Source organism: Danio rerio, chromosome 4 (assembly GCF_049306965.1).
Source record: "Danio rerio strain Tuebingen ecotype United States chromosome 4, GRCz12tu, whole genome shotgun sequence".
NCBI lineage: Eukaryota > Metazoa > Chordata > Actinopteri > Cypriniformes > Danionidae > Danio > Danio rerio.
Genome location: NC_133179.1, coordinates 55,506,589 through 55,527,326, shown reverse-complemented (window position 1 = coordinate 55,527,326; position 20,738 = coordinate 55,506,589). Strand labels below are relative to the sequence as shown.

Below are 20,738 nucleotides of genomic sequence, written 5' to 3'. Positions count from 1 at the left end.
AACCTGACAGGTGGACAAATCTAAGCTTGTTTTAAATAAAACAAATATAAATATGGATATAATAAATAATACTGCTAATATTAATAACATTATACAAAAGCAAATTGAATGAACTGAAAAAGCCTCCCGAGATGAAGAAAGTATGAAGGCAGTGGTTTTTAAATTCATGTAGGCTAGAAATTAATATGTTTTGTAATATTTTAATCATTTATATTTATATCCTATATATATCCTTATTATATAAATCCTTAATATATTATATCTTTTTCATATGTAAAGATATTTGCGTATTGCTCTACATCTTGTGTGTAGTGTGTAAGCCATGCGCACTTTTCGCCAGACAATAGACAGACTTTGTTCTGGTCTAAAGATCAGACTATTTACAGTTTCTCAAAATAGCAACGCGCCAAAACACGCCTGTTTTTTTAGACCAGAACGCCTGTGGGCGTACATTTGAGCGCAAATGCATTTGCTATTTAAACAGCGTGGCGCAACACCTCAAAATGACCCTTGCGCCAAGCTGAAAGTAGCAAATAACAATTGTGTCGTGCTTTGCGCCACATTGTGCCTGGTGTATGATAAGGCCCCAAGTGTTTACAATTAACAATCCTCAAGCCTGAGGCTCCCTGCCATTTGCAAGGCGAAAGGGAAGTTTAAGCTCGGATAGATCTTGAGAACTAATCTACTCTAGTAGCTAATAAACAGAAAGTGATTGCTCTTAAGAGATAACTACTTACTAAGAGCATGTCTAAGGTGCCGATTTGGATTAGTCAAGTAACTTAAGTTGCATGTTTTTGGACAGTGGAAGGAAACCGGGGAACCTGGAAGAAACCCACGTGAGCACCAGGATAATGTGTAAACTCTGCACAGAAACGTCAGCTGGCTTGGTAAGGACTAGTAACCTTCTTGCTATGAGGCAACAGTGCTAACCTCAGGGCTTTTGTGCCACCGATCTAGGAAAGGAGAAGAAGTAGGGGTGGAAGGTGGGATTCTTTGAAACGAAGATGGCTGTGATATGGAACTCAGGGTATTTATAGTGGTTTAGGAATCGTCTGATTGGTGAATCCTAAATTAAATAGTGCGAGACCAGCCGCAAGCAATCCTAAGCATGTGATTCTCTCAAAATAAGTTTATAAACAAACTTCACTTGTACTTGTCTTTGTTTTCTTGGCTTTGTGCATGTTCTGATGCTTAGATGAAGACCTACGTTATGACATTTTATATACCCGACAAGATGCAGAAATGCCATCTAAAAAGGTTACCTGCTATTTGTCCAATCAGGGACAGTGACAACAAAAATATACAAATAATAATGTTAACCCGGGGGTTTGCGAATGTGAAACGTCTGGTAATTAACACCCAGGTATAGCATGAGCAATGTGGATGGTAACTAGAGACAACCCAGGAATGTTTAACTAGGGTTAGAATGACCCAGGATTAACAATTTCAAGTATGAAAATGCCTAAAAATACTCAGCATCAGCTCTCAGGATAACAGGAGTACAATGAGAAACAGCGACATACAAAAATTGTCATTTGTAGCAGTGACCTGGGGTCCGTTCTTCGTGCCTCGTTTAAAAGATCTAAGATGATTTGGCAGATCCTGGATCTTTTAATCTTGATAACTGATCTCTGGCTAATTTGGTTCTTCAAACAAGTTCAAGAATCAGATTAAAATGTCTGGATGAACTGATCTGAGATCTTTGTGTGTTGTGAAGGACAGATCTATCGATCCTCTAAATCATGATCAGCAATGTAACGATTGGCTGACAGCACAGCAGTGTAATGACATCATCTGATTAATATTCAATTATTCATGTCAACTAAATTACATAACATTAGCAGTAAACAGTTTGTTAAATATGACACGCAATAACCTTCCACATTTGTTGTGAGCTGCAGGCTTTACTTTTTCATGCGTCAAGAGTATTCATCATGTATTTCAATGCATATCAATGTATTGAGGTCTACATTTAGAGAATATTTGCTTAATTATAGTAGACTAGGTCTACTCATTTTTTTTTTTTAAATCTGCCTAAGGAATAACTGTATCAATTAATTTCGCATCAAAAAGCATTTTCATATCAGTAAAAGTGTCAATGTGCTGGAGATACTGTTGTCCTAAAAAATTGATAACATAAAATAAAAAGCCTTGCATATACCGTAGGGACAGTACAGCAGAAAATATTGGCAGTTTTAAAACCTTGACTTTTCCAAACTGCGGTATATCTTAAAAACGCAATTTTTTACTACTACGGTGGTAAGTCACCGGTGTTTATTTAATTTATTTAGGGGTTTGGGGCTTAAATTCATTTTAGCACAGACGCAACTGCCTTTCATTTTCACATTCGTTTTTCAGGGATTAGGTCTATTAGAGTAACCTAATAAAATGTTTTGTTGGACACTGCACAGTAGTCTACACTATTATTATTATTATTTATTATAGTTATTATATATATTAAATATATATACATTATATTATATTTAAAACTAATAAGCTATACAATTAATAAAACAAAACCCTTTTTAAAGTTTGCTTTCATTTTGACATCGCTAAAAGTTGTAATAAGAAACATCCCCTTATGCAGCAGCAGTCTTAAGTTAGGACACTTAAAAATGCCTTTTTGGGTATAAAGATGATCAGCCAGCCAAGTCAAGTTTACAGTGTCATAAATTAATGATTTATGATCATTAATATTCACTAATATTAATTGCATAATATTTACTCTTCTCTCTCTAGACTTTGTTTTAGGGCTTGTTCTTTTCTGCACAATATAGGTTTATTGCAAGTACGAATCAGATTATGAAGAATGATTAAGAGCTTGCATTTTTTATTGCATCCTTTTCGCAAGTTATTATATTTAGCAGATCTCTACACTGCGGAGCGGGGCATTCTTAACTACTAATTATGTTGCTCCATTTCTCGTCAATGTCCTTCATGTATCTGGCCATTTTGTGGAAATGCCGCTGCCATACCTGGCTGACTAGCTGGGCTTTTTGCGTTTAAAAGAAAAGAGTTGATTATAGCCTACGTGGCTTTTTTTTCTCTCGCCGCCATCAATCGCCACTGGTTTGCATGGTTCGGGACCTGTGGAGCTGCACATTGATGGATTTGCTCTTCAGTGTTTGGACTCTCCGCGGTGAATATTAAAACACTTTTTAACACTCAAAAAAACTACAAAAAGCTTAATTCAAATTAATTGGTTCACATTTCTCGGTCGGCAAAAATCCAGAATGTTCCCAGATGTAAGACTGGGTTTTCCAACAAGAATCAGGGTTGAACTTGGAACTTGCTGTATCGCGTCTAATATTATATTCTAACAGAAATTTAATACTTAACATAAAGGTAACATAACGGTAATTTATGTTTAAAGGTGCGTGACATCACGTGCTACCACCGGTGGCTATGGACAACCGCTGTGGCAACTGACCACCGCGGTGACGCTGTGGTCACGGTGACCATCACAGCCCTACCAATGCCAAAGCAGAATAACACTGTTTTTAGGATTTAAAAATACATTCTCTAAAAAAAGTCTCAAGCAAAAAGATTTCAATGGCGCCACCTGCTGGTACGTGAAGTACATGTTTAATACTGACGAACTTTACACTCAAATCAGGGCCAGATTAAGAACACATTAGCCCCATCTCCACTATCGGGCCAGTGCGAGCCAGAGCTTTTATCAGGCCGGGCCAATCGCCCGTCAGGTTGAGTAATGAGGCCAAAGTCATGTCGCGTTTCCCCTGTCGGGCTAGTAGCTTGCAGCGCGTCATGCAAACATCGCCCCTAGAACGTCCCCCGAATCAAACGTCACACAACCCGCCCACTTCAGCGGGAATCAGGCAGATAAAACACACCAAGGAATCATCACGAAACGAAACCATTAAAATGAAGACAAATGACACGTTTCTGTACGGCAGTACATTAAATGTCTATACGCATATCTCTTAATATCATTGTATCCAAATACTTTATAAATAATATTTCAAACCTTCTACGATATTTATTGTTTTTAGAAAATATCTACATTTTTTTTTTTTTCAGACAGGTCTTTGTAAAATGAAAGTTATATGTGGCCTTAAAACGGTTTGATTTATGTATTGTATATAGGCTACCTACATTGTTCTAGCTAGCTTTTGTTTATTTTATATTGGTTTATTTATTTAATGCGATTTTATTATATCCGATATTTGTAATTCTTTAAATTATATTTCAATATAGCTTAGGCTATTCTATCAAGATATGACACTATCTTCGTGTCGTGGGCACGTAATTCATAAAGTTTTATGTCTTTCTGTTGTATTCATGTTGTGTATTATCTCCAAAATAAAAAGAAAAAAAAAGAAAAAAGCTGCCTGCGGCATCAACAGAGCTGTGAAGGGAGTGCTCTTTTTCTCGGTCTCACACGCACATACTGGCATTTGAACGTGCACAAACACACCTTTAAAACTTGACAAACTCTCGAAAACCTTTACTGTCTGCTGTGTCTTTAATATGGTGTAAAGATTATTATGCGTTATTGAAACATCAAGAAGGACACAGCAAAGAATGTCATTATAAATTAAAACTACTTTATTATTTTATGCAGCAGCCTTACATTTAAAAGAAAAACATAAGGGTGATCATACGCAAAAAGACCCCAGACTATAAGGCTAGATGTTTTCTTTCCCTTATTTCTTTATTTGTTTGGCGCATGTACTCATGTGCGATCAGAAAACTGCCCGACTCTCCTTTCACACCGCTCTGAGGCCCCAGCTGGCCCTCCTTGGCCCAAGGTATTCGGCGGGCTGAAAAAGGCCGGCCACTGGCCCCAAGAAAGCCCCGATTTGGCCCGATAAGGCCTTGGAAGTGACTGTGGAAACGCGACTGGCCTTGGCTCACCCTGGCTTGCTCGCTTTAGGCGCGATATAGGAAACGCAGCTATTGGGCCCAGGGGCTATAGCAAATCCTATATATATATATGAATACAGTTAAAATCTGAATTATTAGACCCCCTGGATTATTAGCCCCCTGTTTATTTTTTCCCTAATTTCTGTTTAACGGAGAGCAGATTTTTTTAAACACATTTCTGATCATAAAAGTTTTAATAACTTATATCAAATAACGGGTTTCTTTTATCTTTGCCATGATGACAATCAATAATATTTTACTAGATATTTTTCAAGACACTTCTATACAGCTTAAAGTGACATTTAAAGGCTTAACTAGGTTAATTAGGTTAACTAGGCAGGATAGGGTAATTAGGCAAGTTATTGTATAATAATGGTTTGTTCTGACAGGAAACAAACCAGGAAAAATATAGCTTAAAGGGGCTAATAATTTTGACCTTAAAATAGGGTTGTAACAATATACCGGTATGACGGTTTACCACGATTTGAACGTGCACGATTATCATACCATGAACAATTGCATATCAACGGTTTTAACCCTTAAAGACCGAGACAGCCGCCCGCGGCTAAAAATAAGTATTGCTCTTAAATGTTTAATAACTTTTGATCCGCTGATCCGATTCATACAATTCAAAGATTGGCATAAAGAAGAGAATCTCAGCTTTCCAGTGCTGTATCACATAACATCATATAACGGACTTTCAGAGGCTCCGGAATCAGTGCAGTTACGTCATCAACATTTGACAACGCTGATTTGACAAAGAAACGCTCGTCACTGTGTCTCCGGACAAATCAGACATGATACATTGATGCATTATCCCTCCTCCATGCCCAGATTGGTTCAAACTCGCTATATCACAACCAATAAGCATAGGTTTCGCTTTTGTTTGTGGACCAAGCTTTTTGAACAACACGGAATGAGAGATACATTTGCGCGGCTTCAATACATATGCGCGGCTAAATAAAACGCCAAAAAAAAAAAAGTTTTGCATGAAATAATTCTCATTCTAAGTACTTTTGCATGCACAGCAGCACAGAAACATGACAAAACAGTGACACAGCAAAGACGAACTGCTGCTCTTGCTGTTTTCAAAAGACGCAAATGAAGATGCAGCTGTTTGTCTGCATTGCAGACAACCATTTCCAAATCCATATCCATAGACAACCATATCCATGCTGGCACATAAAACCTAAGGATGTTCCATATTGAATCTAGTTTCGTTATGTAACTATTTATAGTATAGTAAATATTTATATCTATTTTTTACTGAGGATTTGCACCATGTTTATTTGGACTTTATTTGGACTTTGACACATTATTTATTATTTTCTTATTTTTATTTGTTCATTGTAAGTGGTGTTGTTTATAGTAACTAAAAATATATTATTTGGAAAAAGTCAAATTTGCTTCACTGTTCTATTATTTTGTAACATTTGTAACATACCGTATACCCCGAAACCGTCAAACCGTGGTATTGTTTTAGACGATTATCATACCGTGAAAAATTCATACCGTTACAACCCTACCTTAAAATGATGTTTAAAAATTTTAAACTTCATTTATTCTAGACGAAATAAAACAAATAAGACTTTCTTTAGAAGAAAAAATATTATCAGGCATACTGTGAAAATGTCCTTGCTCTGTTACAGTTTTTTACAATTGCTATGACACTTTTTTCAATACATTTAACAAGTTTCCTAAACTCTTAATACGGTAAGCACAACATCAGTCTTCGTGGGCTATACAATTAAAACATTTCTTTTTGCTTGGACACAAAATGCATCCACTTAACACCCATTTAAAATGCTTGAACTTCTTTTACACACACGCACAACCACGACCAAAACAATGTAACATTACTGTCAAATTTACAAATGCTTTAACACAGTATGTCAGAACAGATAACATCATGTTCTAAACTGAACTTATATAGGATAAAGTCAAAGTGAACAGCTGTTCTAATTGTTAATTGAAACACAAATATATTCCCTGTATTTTATTTCATTGCCAATGAGAAACAGTTTATTGCGGTTATATTTATATATGTATATGTAATTCAAGTACCACATGAAATTATCTGTTGACAAGGCAGGGGATGTCGCTGTGGGAGAAACATAATAGGCCAAAGGGCAACAGTTACCGTGCCGGGCCATAGAAGATCAAGTGTAATGTGGATAAGAACATGTGGCAGAAGACAGGGCAGAATAGAAGATTACTGGTTTTTTTAATAATAATTGCGGTGCTTTTTCTGTTTGTTTATCCTGCAGTGAAATCCTTTTTGCAAATAAAGTCTGTACTGCAGCAATTATGTGTCTGTATTTTTTTTTGCATAAACTGTACATTTTAAAAAGCATTTTTTTTTCTTCATTTTTGTATAGAATTTTGCAGTAAAAGAAAGAAAATGCATGCATTCACTAAACCCAACAAAACAAAACTGCAGAGAGGCTTCAAATATAAGGACAGAGCTGACACATAAACTAATGCAGTTTTTGTAATTTTAACTGATGATAGTGTTTTTATTGTCAGTGTGTTCTGATTGACTGAATGTTTCTGTTGGAAGAGAACATGTGTTTGTGTTTTGAATAATAATTTCATTTTGAAACATGTTTGCAGTGTTTTGTTAGACATGGTGTAGTGTGTTCGTTTATTATTGTATTTTGAAAAGTAGTTTAGAGGTTTAGTTTACAATGTGTGATTTTGAGCATGAAATTAACTGTTTTGCCAATTGTGTGTTTTAGGTGTGTTGCTGCGTTAGGAGTTTAGCAAACTTGTTAAATGTATTGAAAAAAGTGTCATAGCCATTGTAAAAAATTGTAAACATCATTTGGAAGATATTTAAAATAGAAATTATTCAAATATATATATATATATAGTGGTCAATACTGATAAACTTGGTTGCATATCATCAGCATGCTGTAATCCATTTCTTAAGCAGCAAAAGTCATTTTTAGACTAGTTTGTGGGCCAGTTGTAGTCAGTGCAATGCTAAAAGTTATTGTTCCACAGGTTATAATTTGCAATAACCTTAAGAAGGTAGAGAAAATGGGAGACTAATAATACATAAAATAATGACAAAATACATGAGAACAAGTAACAAGAAAGAAACTCATTCTGTCTTTCAATGAGTGCTTATGTGCATTTAGGAGAACTAGGCAGCACACTCAGGGCTGCAAGATGGATTTAATTCAGTATTCTTATTAAAATATATCTGAATGAGGATCAAATGACTGAGTTGGTCTTTGAGAATGAAAATTAACCTGTTTGTTCCTGATTTTCATGTTTGACTGGGAATGTCTCTTCAATCTTCACATCTTCACTCTCCTCTTTAATAAACGCCATCTTTATAACAGTGTGGGGATCAGTCGCTTCAGCAGGAGTTTTTCTCTGCGTTTGGACACTTTATCCTGTGTAAAGTGAACAAAACAATGAACAGAAACAAAATAACTTCTTACTTGGTTCAACAGTTTCCTTTTATGACAGTTAAAAAAGAGAAATCAGATAAGTCCGAGCAAGAAACAATAGCCACAAATGACCTGATAAAGACTAGAACTCCATTCTTATATATAGTGATGTATACTTAGAATGCAATAACATTATGCTATTTAATAAATTAAACCTTCATTAGAACACTTAGTACACATATCTCTGTAACTTTTTTCAAATGTTATTCAGGTTTGTTCTTAATTGTTTTGTTTGTTTTATTTACTTTGTCTGCTTAGAGCAACGTGTAGCACTTTTCTTTTGCACAAGACAAATTTCCTCTCTGGGACAAAAAGTTTATCCTATCTTTATTCAAACAATAGACCTTACTGTGAGTATAGGGTTATGTGTTGTATAAAGGGTTAAATAATATTGTAAACAGCATGCACATAAGTTAGCACTGAAACTTTAATCAATCTGTTTAAAAGTGTAAACGCTTTAAAACAAACCTTTCTCCAGTTGAATCACAGCGCGGGACCGGCACAGACTTATGATGTCACACGCCACGCCAAAATAAAAGTCTTTTTTAAAAAAGGTTTTTTTAAAGGGAGGACCTCCTTATTTTTAAGAAAGAATAAAGTGTCATCTGCAAACTGACTTAAAGTAAAAGTCCTATCAACTATATAAATACTTATAGTGTACTCTAAATTTTTTTTATATAATGACATATGTTCAACAGCTATATTTAAAAGTTAAGGTGAGATGGGACATCCTTGATGGATTCCTCTTTTGATGTATATTCTAGGAGATGATCCTGAATTCAGGCATTTACTACTGAATATATCAGTATAGAACATGGAAATTACCATACAAAAGCGGGAAAACAAGTGGAGGACGAGTAAATGTAAACTTTAATTTTGGGGTGAACTGCCACTTTAAAAGACATTTACCATTAATTATTCTGAGTTATTCACATACATGTATTCTCATGTGGGCACACGTCTGTTTAAAATTTATACATTTTTAACTGCTTTGTAAATTTTTCTAATTCATAGTTGTTATTTTTTTCTGTTAGACAACTGGTGAGGAAGATGCAGTAATAGGAATAAATGTTGGACTATTGATAGTAACAGATGAGAACACATCGACTCTTCTGCAAAAGGAAGTAATGGATGTGGCTGTGTTGGAGGAAGAAGTTGTTCTTGATGGTTTGGGTTTACGCCCTGAATATCGCTTATCCCAAGGAGGTCAAATATACATTTGAAATCCTTCAAAAAGTGATCTTAAAAATTGGTGGCGAAGCATGCTCTGCAAAAGTTTACTAGCTGAAAAACAAACTCTATAGTGTTTAGAGGATTATCTCTCTCATGCTCAGACTTACTGATATTATGACAGGTTGTTCATTCAACTTTAAGGACTACAGTGCAAATCTCAATCAAATTTAACTTGTTGCTTGCTTTTAATGAAAAGGAGAAAATCTGGTCAATAACCAACTTCAATGTAAGTGATTTTTTCTTCTTCTCGCATTACACTTCATATACACTTTCTTTTCTATAACCAAAAAGTTTGGATTAAGTCACCATTTTAGCAGACTGGGTTCATATACAATGTATATAACAGTGTCTGTTTGAATGTTTGTTACAAAACAGTTGTAAACACTTTTCATTATAAAACGTTATGAATTGGAAGCCTTTAAAAAGGTTGAATAGATGAAGAAACATTATGAAGGGTTGCTTTTAATGCCGTCTGAGTAATGCATTTGTGTTTGTAGAGACTTCTAGCTTTAGCTTGTGCTAAAACACAATTTTAGCAAGCAGAGTCGTTATAGAATGTCTGTTTGAATGTATGTGTGACGAGGGTATAGAGAAGAGTTAGAAATATCTTTGAATAAAAATAACCGACTATGCCAGCCTGGGAGTTACCCAGGGAAATAACTATTAGAAAAAAACGACACAGGTTCGTTTCCCCTCAAAAAGGCACAAATACGTGGGTAATTGCAAAAGTACAAAGATATTTATTTAGGATAAAACTGTAAAATATTACTCGTCTTAAAAGCACAGCAGAAACTCCCACTTCATATTAAATAAAACAATCAAAACACAGGATTGGAGGTTCCCACTGACTAAATACAAGTAGACTGACTTTACCCCAGCACACGCACACACCACAGTGCACTCAAATCACGCTATCAAGCACTCAATGTCCCACAGCACACGGTAACGAAGCACAACCACCAATTGGAAAAATACCCATCATCCACCGGGAGAAACCTCAGTTCCTAAAATAAATCAAAATGAAAATAACCCAAAAAACACATCAATAAGTGGGTCAATCAGGTTAACAAACCTACTTCATATGATTTGGTTGGGAGACAGCTACAGCTGTGATTACAATATTTGACCTACACTAAATCCAGACTTCAATTGACACTCAATCAAAATAATGATAATAATAAACACACACAAAAAATAATATCTTAATAACAAAAACAAAGTCAATGCTCTGCATAAATTGAAGACAAAACAAAAGCAAAGCACTACTAATGTTAACACAAATAAATACATCCAAAACAAATAAACAAACGAAATAATGAGTGGAGCACAAAGCGGCACGCTAGGGATTAACACAGACAGTCCCCTTTAAACAGCTGCGTTGGTGGCGTCCCATCGATAGTCAACAATGCCGGCGTTAGCATTAGCAGCGTGGTATAGGGAGCAGTGGCAAACGACCTCCGGTAAAGGGTAAAAGCAGAGATTTGTCTTATCTTTAACTGCTCACGATCAATCTGCACCAATCAGCAAGAGACAACATTAGTTTGTTTTGATTGCGCCCTTTTTGCTGAAGTTGAGTTTCCCTCGCCGGCTGGTCTTGAGGAAACACGGTGCTTATTGGTCCTAATTGGGTGGTGGTTCGCTTCTGACGTCTTTAGGATTCACATGCTCATGAATGGCTGTTGTCCTGGGTTACCGAGGTGACGGACTGCTGAGAGTTGGTTTGTGGAAGTTCGTGCAATTTCGTTTTTCTTTGTTTCTATGAAATTGTACCATATTACTAACGCATGACCGGGAGTCATTCAAAAGTCTCATGAGGCGGTTCCCGCTGAAAATCCTGTAAAGCCCCTTTTGTTTGGTTTAAGTCATTTATTAATTTCGCTGGAGGGTACCAGAACATCTGCGGAGAAGTACGGGTCAGAAGAACCCAAAATCAATTGGTGCTTTGTTGTTGTGGTGGTTTAAGCCCTCAAAGCTGGTTAAATGACTACAGACAATTTGGCAACCAGTTTCCGAGTCTGATTCGAACTGGTTTTGAGATCTGCAACATCCTTTGCATTGAGTTTCAACAATGGCAACTGCTCATTGGAAGACAGTGCCATTGGGATGAACCAAACCAGATCACTTAAAACCTACAGCAACAATAAAACTTTGCTTTTTGCATTAGCTCACTTATGCTCGCTGCTGCTCTCTGTCCCCTCTCATCTTGGTATTGGACACTGCACCGCCTCGCAATCTGGTGGCAAAGAACTTTCCACCCAACGTCTTAAAGTTTAGGACCCATCAAAACCGCAAAAAAACTTCTGCAAACTGACTCTCAGTCTGTCACCCCAGTCACCAACCGAGACGGCGAGTGAATCCCAGGGATGTAACTAAAGTGGAGTCACCAACCAATTAGGAACGCCGTGTTTTGTTAAGGCCTGTCAGCGAGGAAACTCAAACAAATGTCTCTTGCTGAACTGGTGCAAATTGATCTTTAGCAGTTATAGGTGAGCCAAATCTCTGCTTTTAGGATTTCTCATGTGTGATTCTAAGATATAGTAATAAGAGCTCAAATTAATTTGGGACGGTTGTCAACCTTTTTGCACAAGCACCAGAATTGAGAACCACTGCTCTGAGGTACTCAAAATAACAAACTATCATACTCAAAATGAATTGCCTTCCTAAGGTTACTTCTCTACTTTAGTATATCCCTGTAAATATTTCTTATCTTTACAATATTTAAAACAGTTTGATAATTTAGTCAATTAACTTCATGGAACAATAAGCACCCTTGGTTGCATAGTACATCGCAATAGCCAGTTGATAAAAAAGGGTTGGGGCTTCCTGAGCATTTATTTCATTATAACACCTTCAGTATGAGTTATCTCCTGCACAGGTCCGTCCCTCCTAAGAGAGCTCCATCTTGGTTTATTGTTGAACAAGCCATCCTACTTCCCCTTCCACCACTACAATGTCTATCAATCCATCTATTTATTATTATTTTGTAATGGTGTTTTTTTTAAGCTGATCTCAAAAATATTATTTTTACTGACAGAATTTTAGGTGCAGGGTACAGCTGTCTCTGCCATTTGCAGATAACTTTGTCCCTTTTGGCTTCATAGGACATGGACCTTCAGCATGCAGTGGGACAGTTTGCTGCAGAGTGTGACATGGCAGGAAAAGAGCACCTCTAAGTCAAAAAACATAGTGCTTGACTGGAAAAAGGTGGCCATCTTTAGTTTGGAGAAGAGTCCTTACCCCAAATGGAGTTAAAGTATCTGTGTTTTTTTTCACGAGCATTGGAGAATGTGAGATTTAAAGATGGATCAGTGCAGCGGCAGCAGTAATGCAGTTGATGTGATTGTCTGTTGTGGTGAAGGAACTGAGACGAATGGCAATGTTCTCAATTTATTGCTTAGTCTAGGTTCCGTCTCGCACTATAGTCATGACTTAAAGGACAAGCTCTCGGATACAACTGGACACATTTCACAAAGTGTTATGACCCGCTTGTTTGAGTCGCAACATAAAAGAGAGATGAGCCAAAAAAATAGCCTGAATGCTAATTATTTATAATAAAATGTAACTCATAGAACAATCAATCAAAGAAACCAACAAATTACTAGGGATAATATGAAGATAAAGCACTTAGGATATAATCACATCAACACTTTAACTACATGATATAAGTAATGCAAAACAAAACCATAAGGTTAGAGAGTCAATAAGATGGCAGGTCTTAACATGAGGACTCGTGAGTAACCTCAGCATCCTTGGGTAGCCAGCACAACAACTTTTATATACCCATTATAGAGTAATGCAGGCATACAATCAGGATTTACAACATACTCCAACCTGGAGTCATGGGATCATCACACTGTAGTAATATTGTAAAACTGAATACCTGTTGCTCTGCCTAAATCATCAAATATTCATCAAGTTTGTATTCTACTCAAAAAAGTAAATGTAGTAAACCAGAAAAAATCTTGAATCTAAAAGTAAAGAAACTTTACTATTAAAAAATTCAACACAGGACAATTGAATGGGCTTTCTAAACTTTAGGCCCTGATATACTGCAAACTAACCGTCCTGAAGCTCCACCTTCATTGATGTGCGGTGTCTTTCCAGTGATGTTACTCATTCAGGGAGTCAGACAGAGAACATCATCCAAAACAACACTAGCTACATGAATACACTGGAGAGTGAAGTACAGATGTATCCGCACCTGTACAATCACTTGAAAAGAGATTTTAAGCCACAGAGGTGCTGTTTGTGAGATGTTTATGAAACTGTTCTTCTCTCAGCTGCTGTCAATGTGTTTACAGTAAACGCGAGGAGCGCAACACATTTACAACCCCACCTACTGCAGTGTAGGAGTGTTGGAAAACAGTTTGTCGTCACTCAGCCTTTTCAAACATTATTCAGACATGAAACATCCTGTGCACATGAGAAAATGTTTTGCTGCATTCATGTCATGTGTGCAACTTTTTGTCCAATTCTGTAGACAGTGATCAGATCTGTACGGTTTCTATCCAGTGTGAATCTTCTTTTGTGTTTTCAGATGTGTTACTGATTAAACCTCTTGTCACAGTGTGAACACTTGTACGGTGACTCCAGTGTGAAACGTCTGGTGCCGTTTCGATTTTGGAGCTGTAATAAAAGTATTCTCAAACTCAAGCACATATACTCTTTCACACCAGTGTGGATTGCTGGTTAAGGTTTGCTGATCGGTCGAAACTCTTCCCACACTAAGTGCATGTGAATGGTTTATCTCCAGTGTGGGTCTTCATGTGTTTATCAAGGTCCGAAGAGTTGCTGAAACTCATCCCACATTGAAGCAGGGTCACACTAGAGTTTGAGCTTGCGAAACTCTGTTGTACGGTGTTGCGAAAAGGAGTGGGAACAAACAAGATGATTAGACATTTAAAAAAGTAAGCGATTGGCCCATATTTTAAATTTCTGTCCAGAGAGGTCATGTTTTGATCTTTAATTGGTCTCACACAGTCAAGGGATGTGATTTTGCAGGTCAGAGTTTACCAAGCCTGAACTTTGCAACGCAGTGAACTGCAAAACTTGATGCACAAATGTCTCCGGTCTGACACATTCGCGTGCATATGAAAGGAAGTCTATGGGGAGAAAAGTCCAGTGTGACCACGGCTCATGTGCAAGTGAATGGTTTCTCTCTGGTGTGAATCCTCATGTGTCGATTAAGGTGTGACGAGCGGGTAAAACTCTTCTCACACTGAGTGCATGTGAATGGTTTCTCTCCAGTGTGGATTCTCATGTGTTCCTTAAGACACGATGATTGGCTGAAACTCTTCCAACACTGAGTGCATGTGAATGGTTTCTCTCCTGTGTGGATTCTCATGTGTTCCTTAAGAGATGATGATTGGCTGAAACTCTTCCCACACTGAGTGCATGTGAATGGTTTCTCTCCAGTGTGGATCCTCATGTGTCGATTAAGGGATGATGATATGCTAAAAATCTTCCCGCACTGAATGCATGTGAATGGTTTCTCTCCAGTGTGGGTCCTCATGTGTTCATTAAGGTGTTCTGAGCGGTTGAAACTCTTCGCACACTGAGTGCATGTGAATGGTTTCTCTCCTGTGTGGATCCTTATGTGTTCATTAAGGTGTGTTGAGGAACTGAAACTCTTCCCACACTGAGTGCATGTGAATGGTTTCTCTCCAGTGTGGATCCTCATGTGAATCTTAAGAATGTCCTTTCTTCCAAAACTCTTCCCACACTGAGTGCAGGTGAAACGATTTCTGACACTCCTTTTAAAAATACCATCAGTCTGTAAATGATTTTTTCCTAACATTTTGACATGATGTTCCTCTTTACTCCCCTGATTCTCTTCAATTATGTCTGAAATAAATAAAACATTAGTTTTCATTAAGTCTTAAAAACTCATCAAAAGCTGAAAAGTGAAAAGACACTGGAAACATTGGCTACACACACTGTAACTTTGATGCACAATAAATGTCAAATAAATCAGATCATATTATGTTTGGTCCGTTAACGTGTACACATTTAAGCAGATTCAAATTATCTTTATTTATCTAGTGCTTTTACAATGTAAATTGTGTCAAAGCCGCTTAACATAGAACAGGGTTTTTCAAAGTCTAAGACAGTGGGCCTCCCTTTTGACACAACTTATCCATTGGCGCCCCCCTCCTCCCAAACATGCACACGCGCACACACGCACACGCACACACACACACACACACACACACAAACATATATATATATATATATATATATATATATATATATATATATATATATATATATATATATATATATATATATATACAGTACATATATATATATATACAGTACATATATATATATATATATATATATATATATATATATATATATATATATATATATATATATATATATATACAGTACATATAAAGACAGACAGATGTCAGACTGTTAACTCACTTTTATCATCATTTGCATGAAAGTGCAATTATTTACAGAGTAATAACTTGTATTTTAATATAACGTTTTTAAAACTAGGATGATGGTTCAATATGAATAGAACAGATCCAAGAACTGTTCATCCCAGTCAAAACAGTCGAAGTTTAGCGGGTCTCATGCTGTCATTAGCCAAAATATTTTGACAAACCACACATAAAGGTCGTGGTTCATCAGCTGGTCCTGTCCACGTAAATCCTAAACTCAAATACTGATCATCATATCGTCGTCTTTTGGGTTTAAGCCCTGAACTTGAAGGCTTTTGTGGCGAGGGGGCGTGGCCGAGAGCCGTGGGAACGGAGTGAGGCCACCGCGTAAGTGGATACACCTGCCTCGGATCCCACGGAAGGAGCTCTGGATCATAAAAGGAGGAACGAAGGCAGAGGAAGCCGAGAGAGCACCGGGCCCGGACATATTTTACTTTTGCTTTCAGTTTGACGGCAGGCTCCGTGAGGAGCTGCCGTTCGTTTGTTTTGGTTTAGACGGCAGCCTCCGTGAGGAGCTGCCGTCACTGTTATTAATAAATCATTTTAAAACTGCGTCAGTTCTCCGCCTCCTTCTTCCCGGCGGCCAAAGGGCTGTGAACTTCATTACAGCTTTGAATCGGGGGGGTCTCAGAAACCGACCCATTGTATTAGCAGGCATATACCTGTATTGGCGGGCTTGCCAAACAGAAACGAATTCACAGCTATGGCCTTCTGGGTAAAAAAAGGTTTTCTTATATTTGACGTATTATTTATTTATGTATTTTTTGCTTTGTTTAATTAAAACGTTTAAATATAATAAAAAATACATATAATAATTAAACTTAATAATTATATTTTTATTATATTTTTTCCCGCGCCTCCCCTGACATGCTCTGGCGCCCCCCAGGGGAGGCGCGCCTCACACTTTGAAAACCCCTGACATAGAAGTTATAGTACATTGAAACCGTGTCAGTTGAGTTTTCCAAGTTTCTCATAAAAGTAATTTTGGTCATATTAATAAGACACACATTTGAAAGCTGTAAATGGCCTCTTTTTATTTGTATTCATAATTACATGTTTTTCTAACATTTGTAAAGTAGACAGGGAATACTTGTTTATTCTGTGCCTGACCGGTAAACGCATCAGAAAAAAAGTTCTGAGGTAACAGCCGAACAAACAGCTGAATATTTACCTCTCAAACATGAGACATACCTGTACAGCATCTGCATAAAGGTGATGATACGGGCAGCTGAGTTCTGGACCAACTGAAGCTTACGGAGAGATTTATGAGTGAGACCAAAGAGAAGAGAGAGTTGCAGTTATCTAAACGAGATGTGACAAGGCTATGAACTAGAACAGCAGTGACATGAGGGGTAAGAGAAGGGCGGAGTCGGTTGATGTTGCATAGGTGGAAGTAAGCAGACCGGGTGATGTTATTGATGTGAGAATCAAAAGATAGGGTGCTGTCAAGGATGACACCCAGACTCTTAACTTGTTTAGAGGGATAGATGGAACAATCGTCAATTAAAAGAGAAAAGCTGTCCGTTTTGGAGAGTGTTGGTTTGGTACCAAGAAGCAAAACCTCAGTTTTGAACTATTTAGTTTGAGGAAGTTAAGAGAGAGCCAGGACTTGATTTTTGCTAAGCAGACTGTAAGGGATGTAGGTGGAAAACAAGAAGAGGGTTTGCCAGAGAGATAGAGCTGGGTGTCATCCTCATAGCAGTGAAAATGTATGTTATATTTACGGAGAATATTACCAAATGGAAGGAGATAGATGATAAAAAGTAGGGGCCCCAGGATTGAGCCCTGGGGAACACCTGAAGATACTGTAAAATGCTGAGAAGTGAATGATTTGAGTTGAATGAGCTGTGGCCACAGAGATAAGATTTAAACCCATCAAGTGGGGTATTGGTGATGCCAAGAGTGGATAGTCTAGTGATGAGGGTGCTGTGACAAATAGTGTCAAAGGCCGCACTCAGGTCGAGGAGAATGAGAATAGATATTAGTCCAGAATCAGCTGCCATAATAAGGTCATTGGTTATTTTAATCAGGGCAGTTTCTGTGCTGTGGAGTGGGCGGAAACCAGACTGGAACTGTTCATACAGGTTGTTCTGAGATAAGGATTTTAGAAATAAATGGTAGATTAGAAATAGGTCGTAAATTATTAAAATTAGATGGGTCTGAACCCGGTTTTTTGAGTATTGGAGTAATTGCTGCCGTTTTAAAGGAAGCAGGAACAGTTCCAGTAGAAAGAGAAGAGTGAATAAAGGCTGAAATGAGAGGAATGAGGGAAGGGAGACAGGCTTTAACCAGAACAGTGGGGAGAGGATCTAAATGAGAGGAAGATGACTAAAGGCTCATACACACCGGGACGTTTTTAGTTTGCGTTTATCGTCAGCGTTTTACGAGACGTTTTTCAGTGTTCAAACCCAAGCGCTTTTTACTGGCGTCAAGCAGACGAGGATGCTAAATCACTCTTTTGACGTTAGATGGCGCTACACAACTATAAGCTTCTGACACCCGTTCACACGCTTGTTGCTAAATTTACTGGTGACTCGAACAAGCATCGATGGTTCAAGCAGCAGCTCCAGCTCTAGCGATGAAGAAATGATTAGTGTTCACAAGAGCAATAAGCAGCTCCACTTTCATATCGCCTCTGGGCATCTTCTTCAATGTGCGCTCACATTGACAGTTTTGTGCTTGAGCGCCTCCAAGTGCTGTTTACGATAACTTCAGCAGCTCCGTGCACATGAACTAAAGTGCAGATCTGATTGGTGGAGAAGGTTTTGACGCCGCGCATCAAAACAAAAAAAACGAGCATGAGGCGTTTTTTTTAAAAATGACGCTTTTGCGCCGGGCGTTTTGCGCGTTGGTGTGCACAATCACATTGACGCCCTTTATTTAGTCACGAGGCGTTAAACGTCGACGGTAAACGCGAGAAAAAAACGTCTTACTTACACTTAAACTTACACTTTTACTTCAGTACATATTTTCGATGAGTTTAATACTTTAACTCCGATAAACTTTTAATGTGCTGCATACTCTGCATACGCTGTTACTCATTACTAGGGGTGTCAAAATGATTGATATTGGTTTAGTAATAGATCATAACCGGTTATTACGTACTGACGTCATTCATCTCCTATGCGCAATGTCGCAATACTAGGACGGAGGCGAAGGCAATTGAAGGCTGCACAGCACACGAGCCAATATTTCACTATACGGAGAAATGCTGTAAAACTTCATCTCTGCCTCTCTCTCACTTTGTACATTTGACCTGTTGTGCTGAATTTCCTCTCCTCTTATCTGTTTAAGCAATAATATTGGATCCAGACACGAGTGTGCCTTTGGTGCGAGTTTTCTCCACTATGTCTATTATGGATTATATTATATAAGTACTGGCACTCTTACTCATTGTATTAATATTAATCACTGAAGGGTTCATAATTATACTTCAGTGTATTACGTTACTGTAGTGATGACGTCATGTTGTTTACGTGCTTAACGTCTCCACGTTATACTGTTGATAAACAGAAGTGTTACCGTCTCGTGTTCATGCTGTACAGAGACAGCATGTGAAAGTGAGTAATAAAAGACGCTGATAAAACGATTCGTTCTGTCTAGTGCTTAAGCTACGGCTCTCCAAGCTCAACAGGTTATGGGCCCAGGCAGCGAGACAAGCGATCGTTTTTAAGAGAGCGAAGTTAACACAACGTATTCAGGTGCAAAGTTAGCAAAGATGGTAAGCAGAGCGGGAGGATATCTAGCGCCGCAGTTTCTGTTCGATGGATCTATCATTTGAGCTATGGGAGACGAGACTTCTAGGATATTTACACACTCTGAAACTAAGAAACTATATTGCATCAGCCTACTGATGCTGAAGCAGAACAACTAGCCGAGGACAGACGGAAGAACACTGATTGTTATGCTGAACTGATAAGACTGATTGATGATAAAAAACTGGTAGACACGATGCTGCCGATGACGGGAGAAAAGCCCTAAAATACTGAAAGAGCATTATTCCGGCAAAAGTAAACCACGCATAATAAACATGTACACAGCATTGACTCAGCTGCACATGAGTGACAGTGAGAGCGTTACAGACTATTTGATACGAGCAGAAAACAACATTACAGCTCTAAGGAATGCTAGAGAATTAACGAGTGATGGACAAACCTTAGTGATGATTCTCCGAGGACTACCGGATTTAAGCCACTGGCCATCCACGTAACACAAAATGAAGACGATGTCACGTTTACAGATTTTAAAAGAAGACTCTGAGTTTATGAGGAGACAGAAAAAATGAAAGTTGCAACTACAGACAATGTGATGAAGACCTGCACGAGACAAGAGCAAGGCTTTTACAAACCCCACACAAAAGATAGAAAAGATGAAGATATAAATATAATATGCTACAAATGTTTTTATTGTTTTTTGTTTGTTTTATATGGCACCAGTGCTCAAGGACGCTTTACAGACAGTAAAAAAACAAGAAAAGCAAAAACCTTAAGAAGGTAGAGAAAAGGGAGACTAATAATACAACTAATATTAATATCATATCAATAACTCCTCTCACTTTAAACTTTTACCTTTTAGAGCTTGTTCTTGTTTGCGCAATATGGGTTTATTACATGTAGGCTATGAATCAGATTATGAAGAATGATTAAAAACTTGCTTTTTCTTTGTTGCATCCTATCCGTAAGGTGTTTCATTTATTTATTTATTT

General features: G+C 37.7%; 1 protein-coding gene across 10 annotated transcripts in view; it reads right to left on the bottom strand.

Annotated features, from left to right (window-relative positions):
• LOC110439579 (uncharacterized) overlaps positions 1-20,738 on the bottom strand; it is a 29,163-nt gene that overhangs the window by 3,403 nt on the left and 5,022 nt on the right. For 2 of the 10 annotated variants that reach the window (XM_073948772.1, XM_068220441.2), the window contains 2 exons: positions 20,189-20,289; positions 10,299-15,425 (listed from right to left, as the gene is read on the bottom strand). The exons of 1 other annotated variant lie outside the window; for it this stretch is intronic. In XM_073948772.1, coding sequence (XP_073804873.1) covers positions 14,716-15,378 — 663 coding nt within the window. In that variant the 5' untranslated portion in view covers positions 15,379-15,425; positions 20,189-20,289 and the 3' untranslated portion in view covers positions 10,299-14,715. Of the gene's footprint in view, positions 1-8,144; positions 8,292-8,816; positions 8,847-10,298; positions 15,426-17,224; positions 17,284-20,188; positions 20,374-20,738 lie in introns of those variants that run through there. 7 more of the 10 variants (XR_012402604.1, XM_073948770.1, XM_021475682.3 and 4 more) reach the window with 7 other exon arrangements.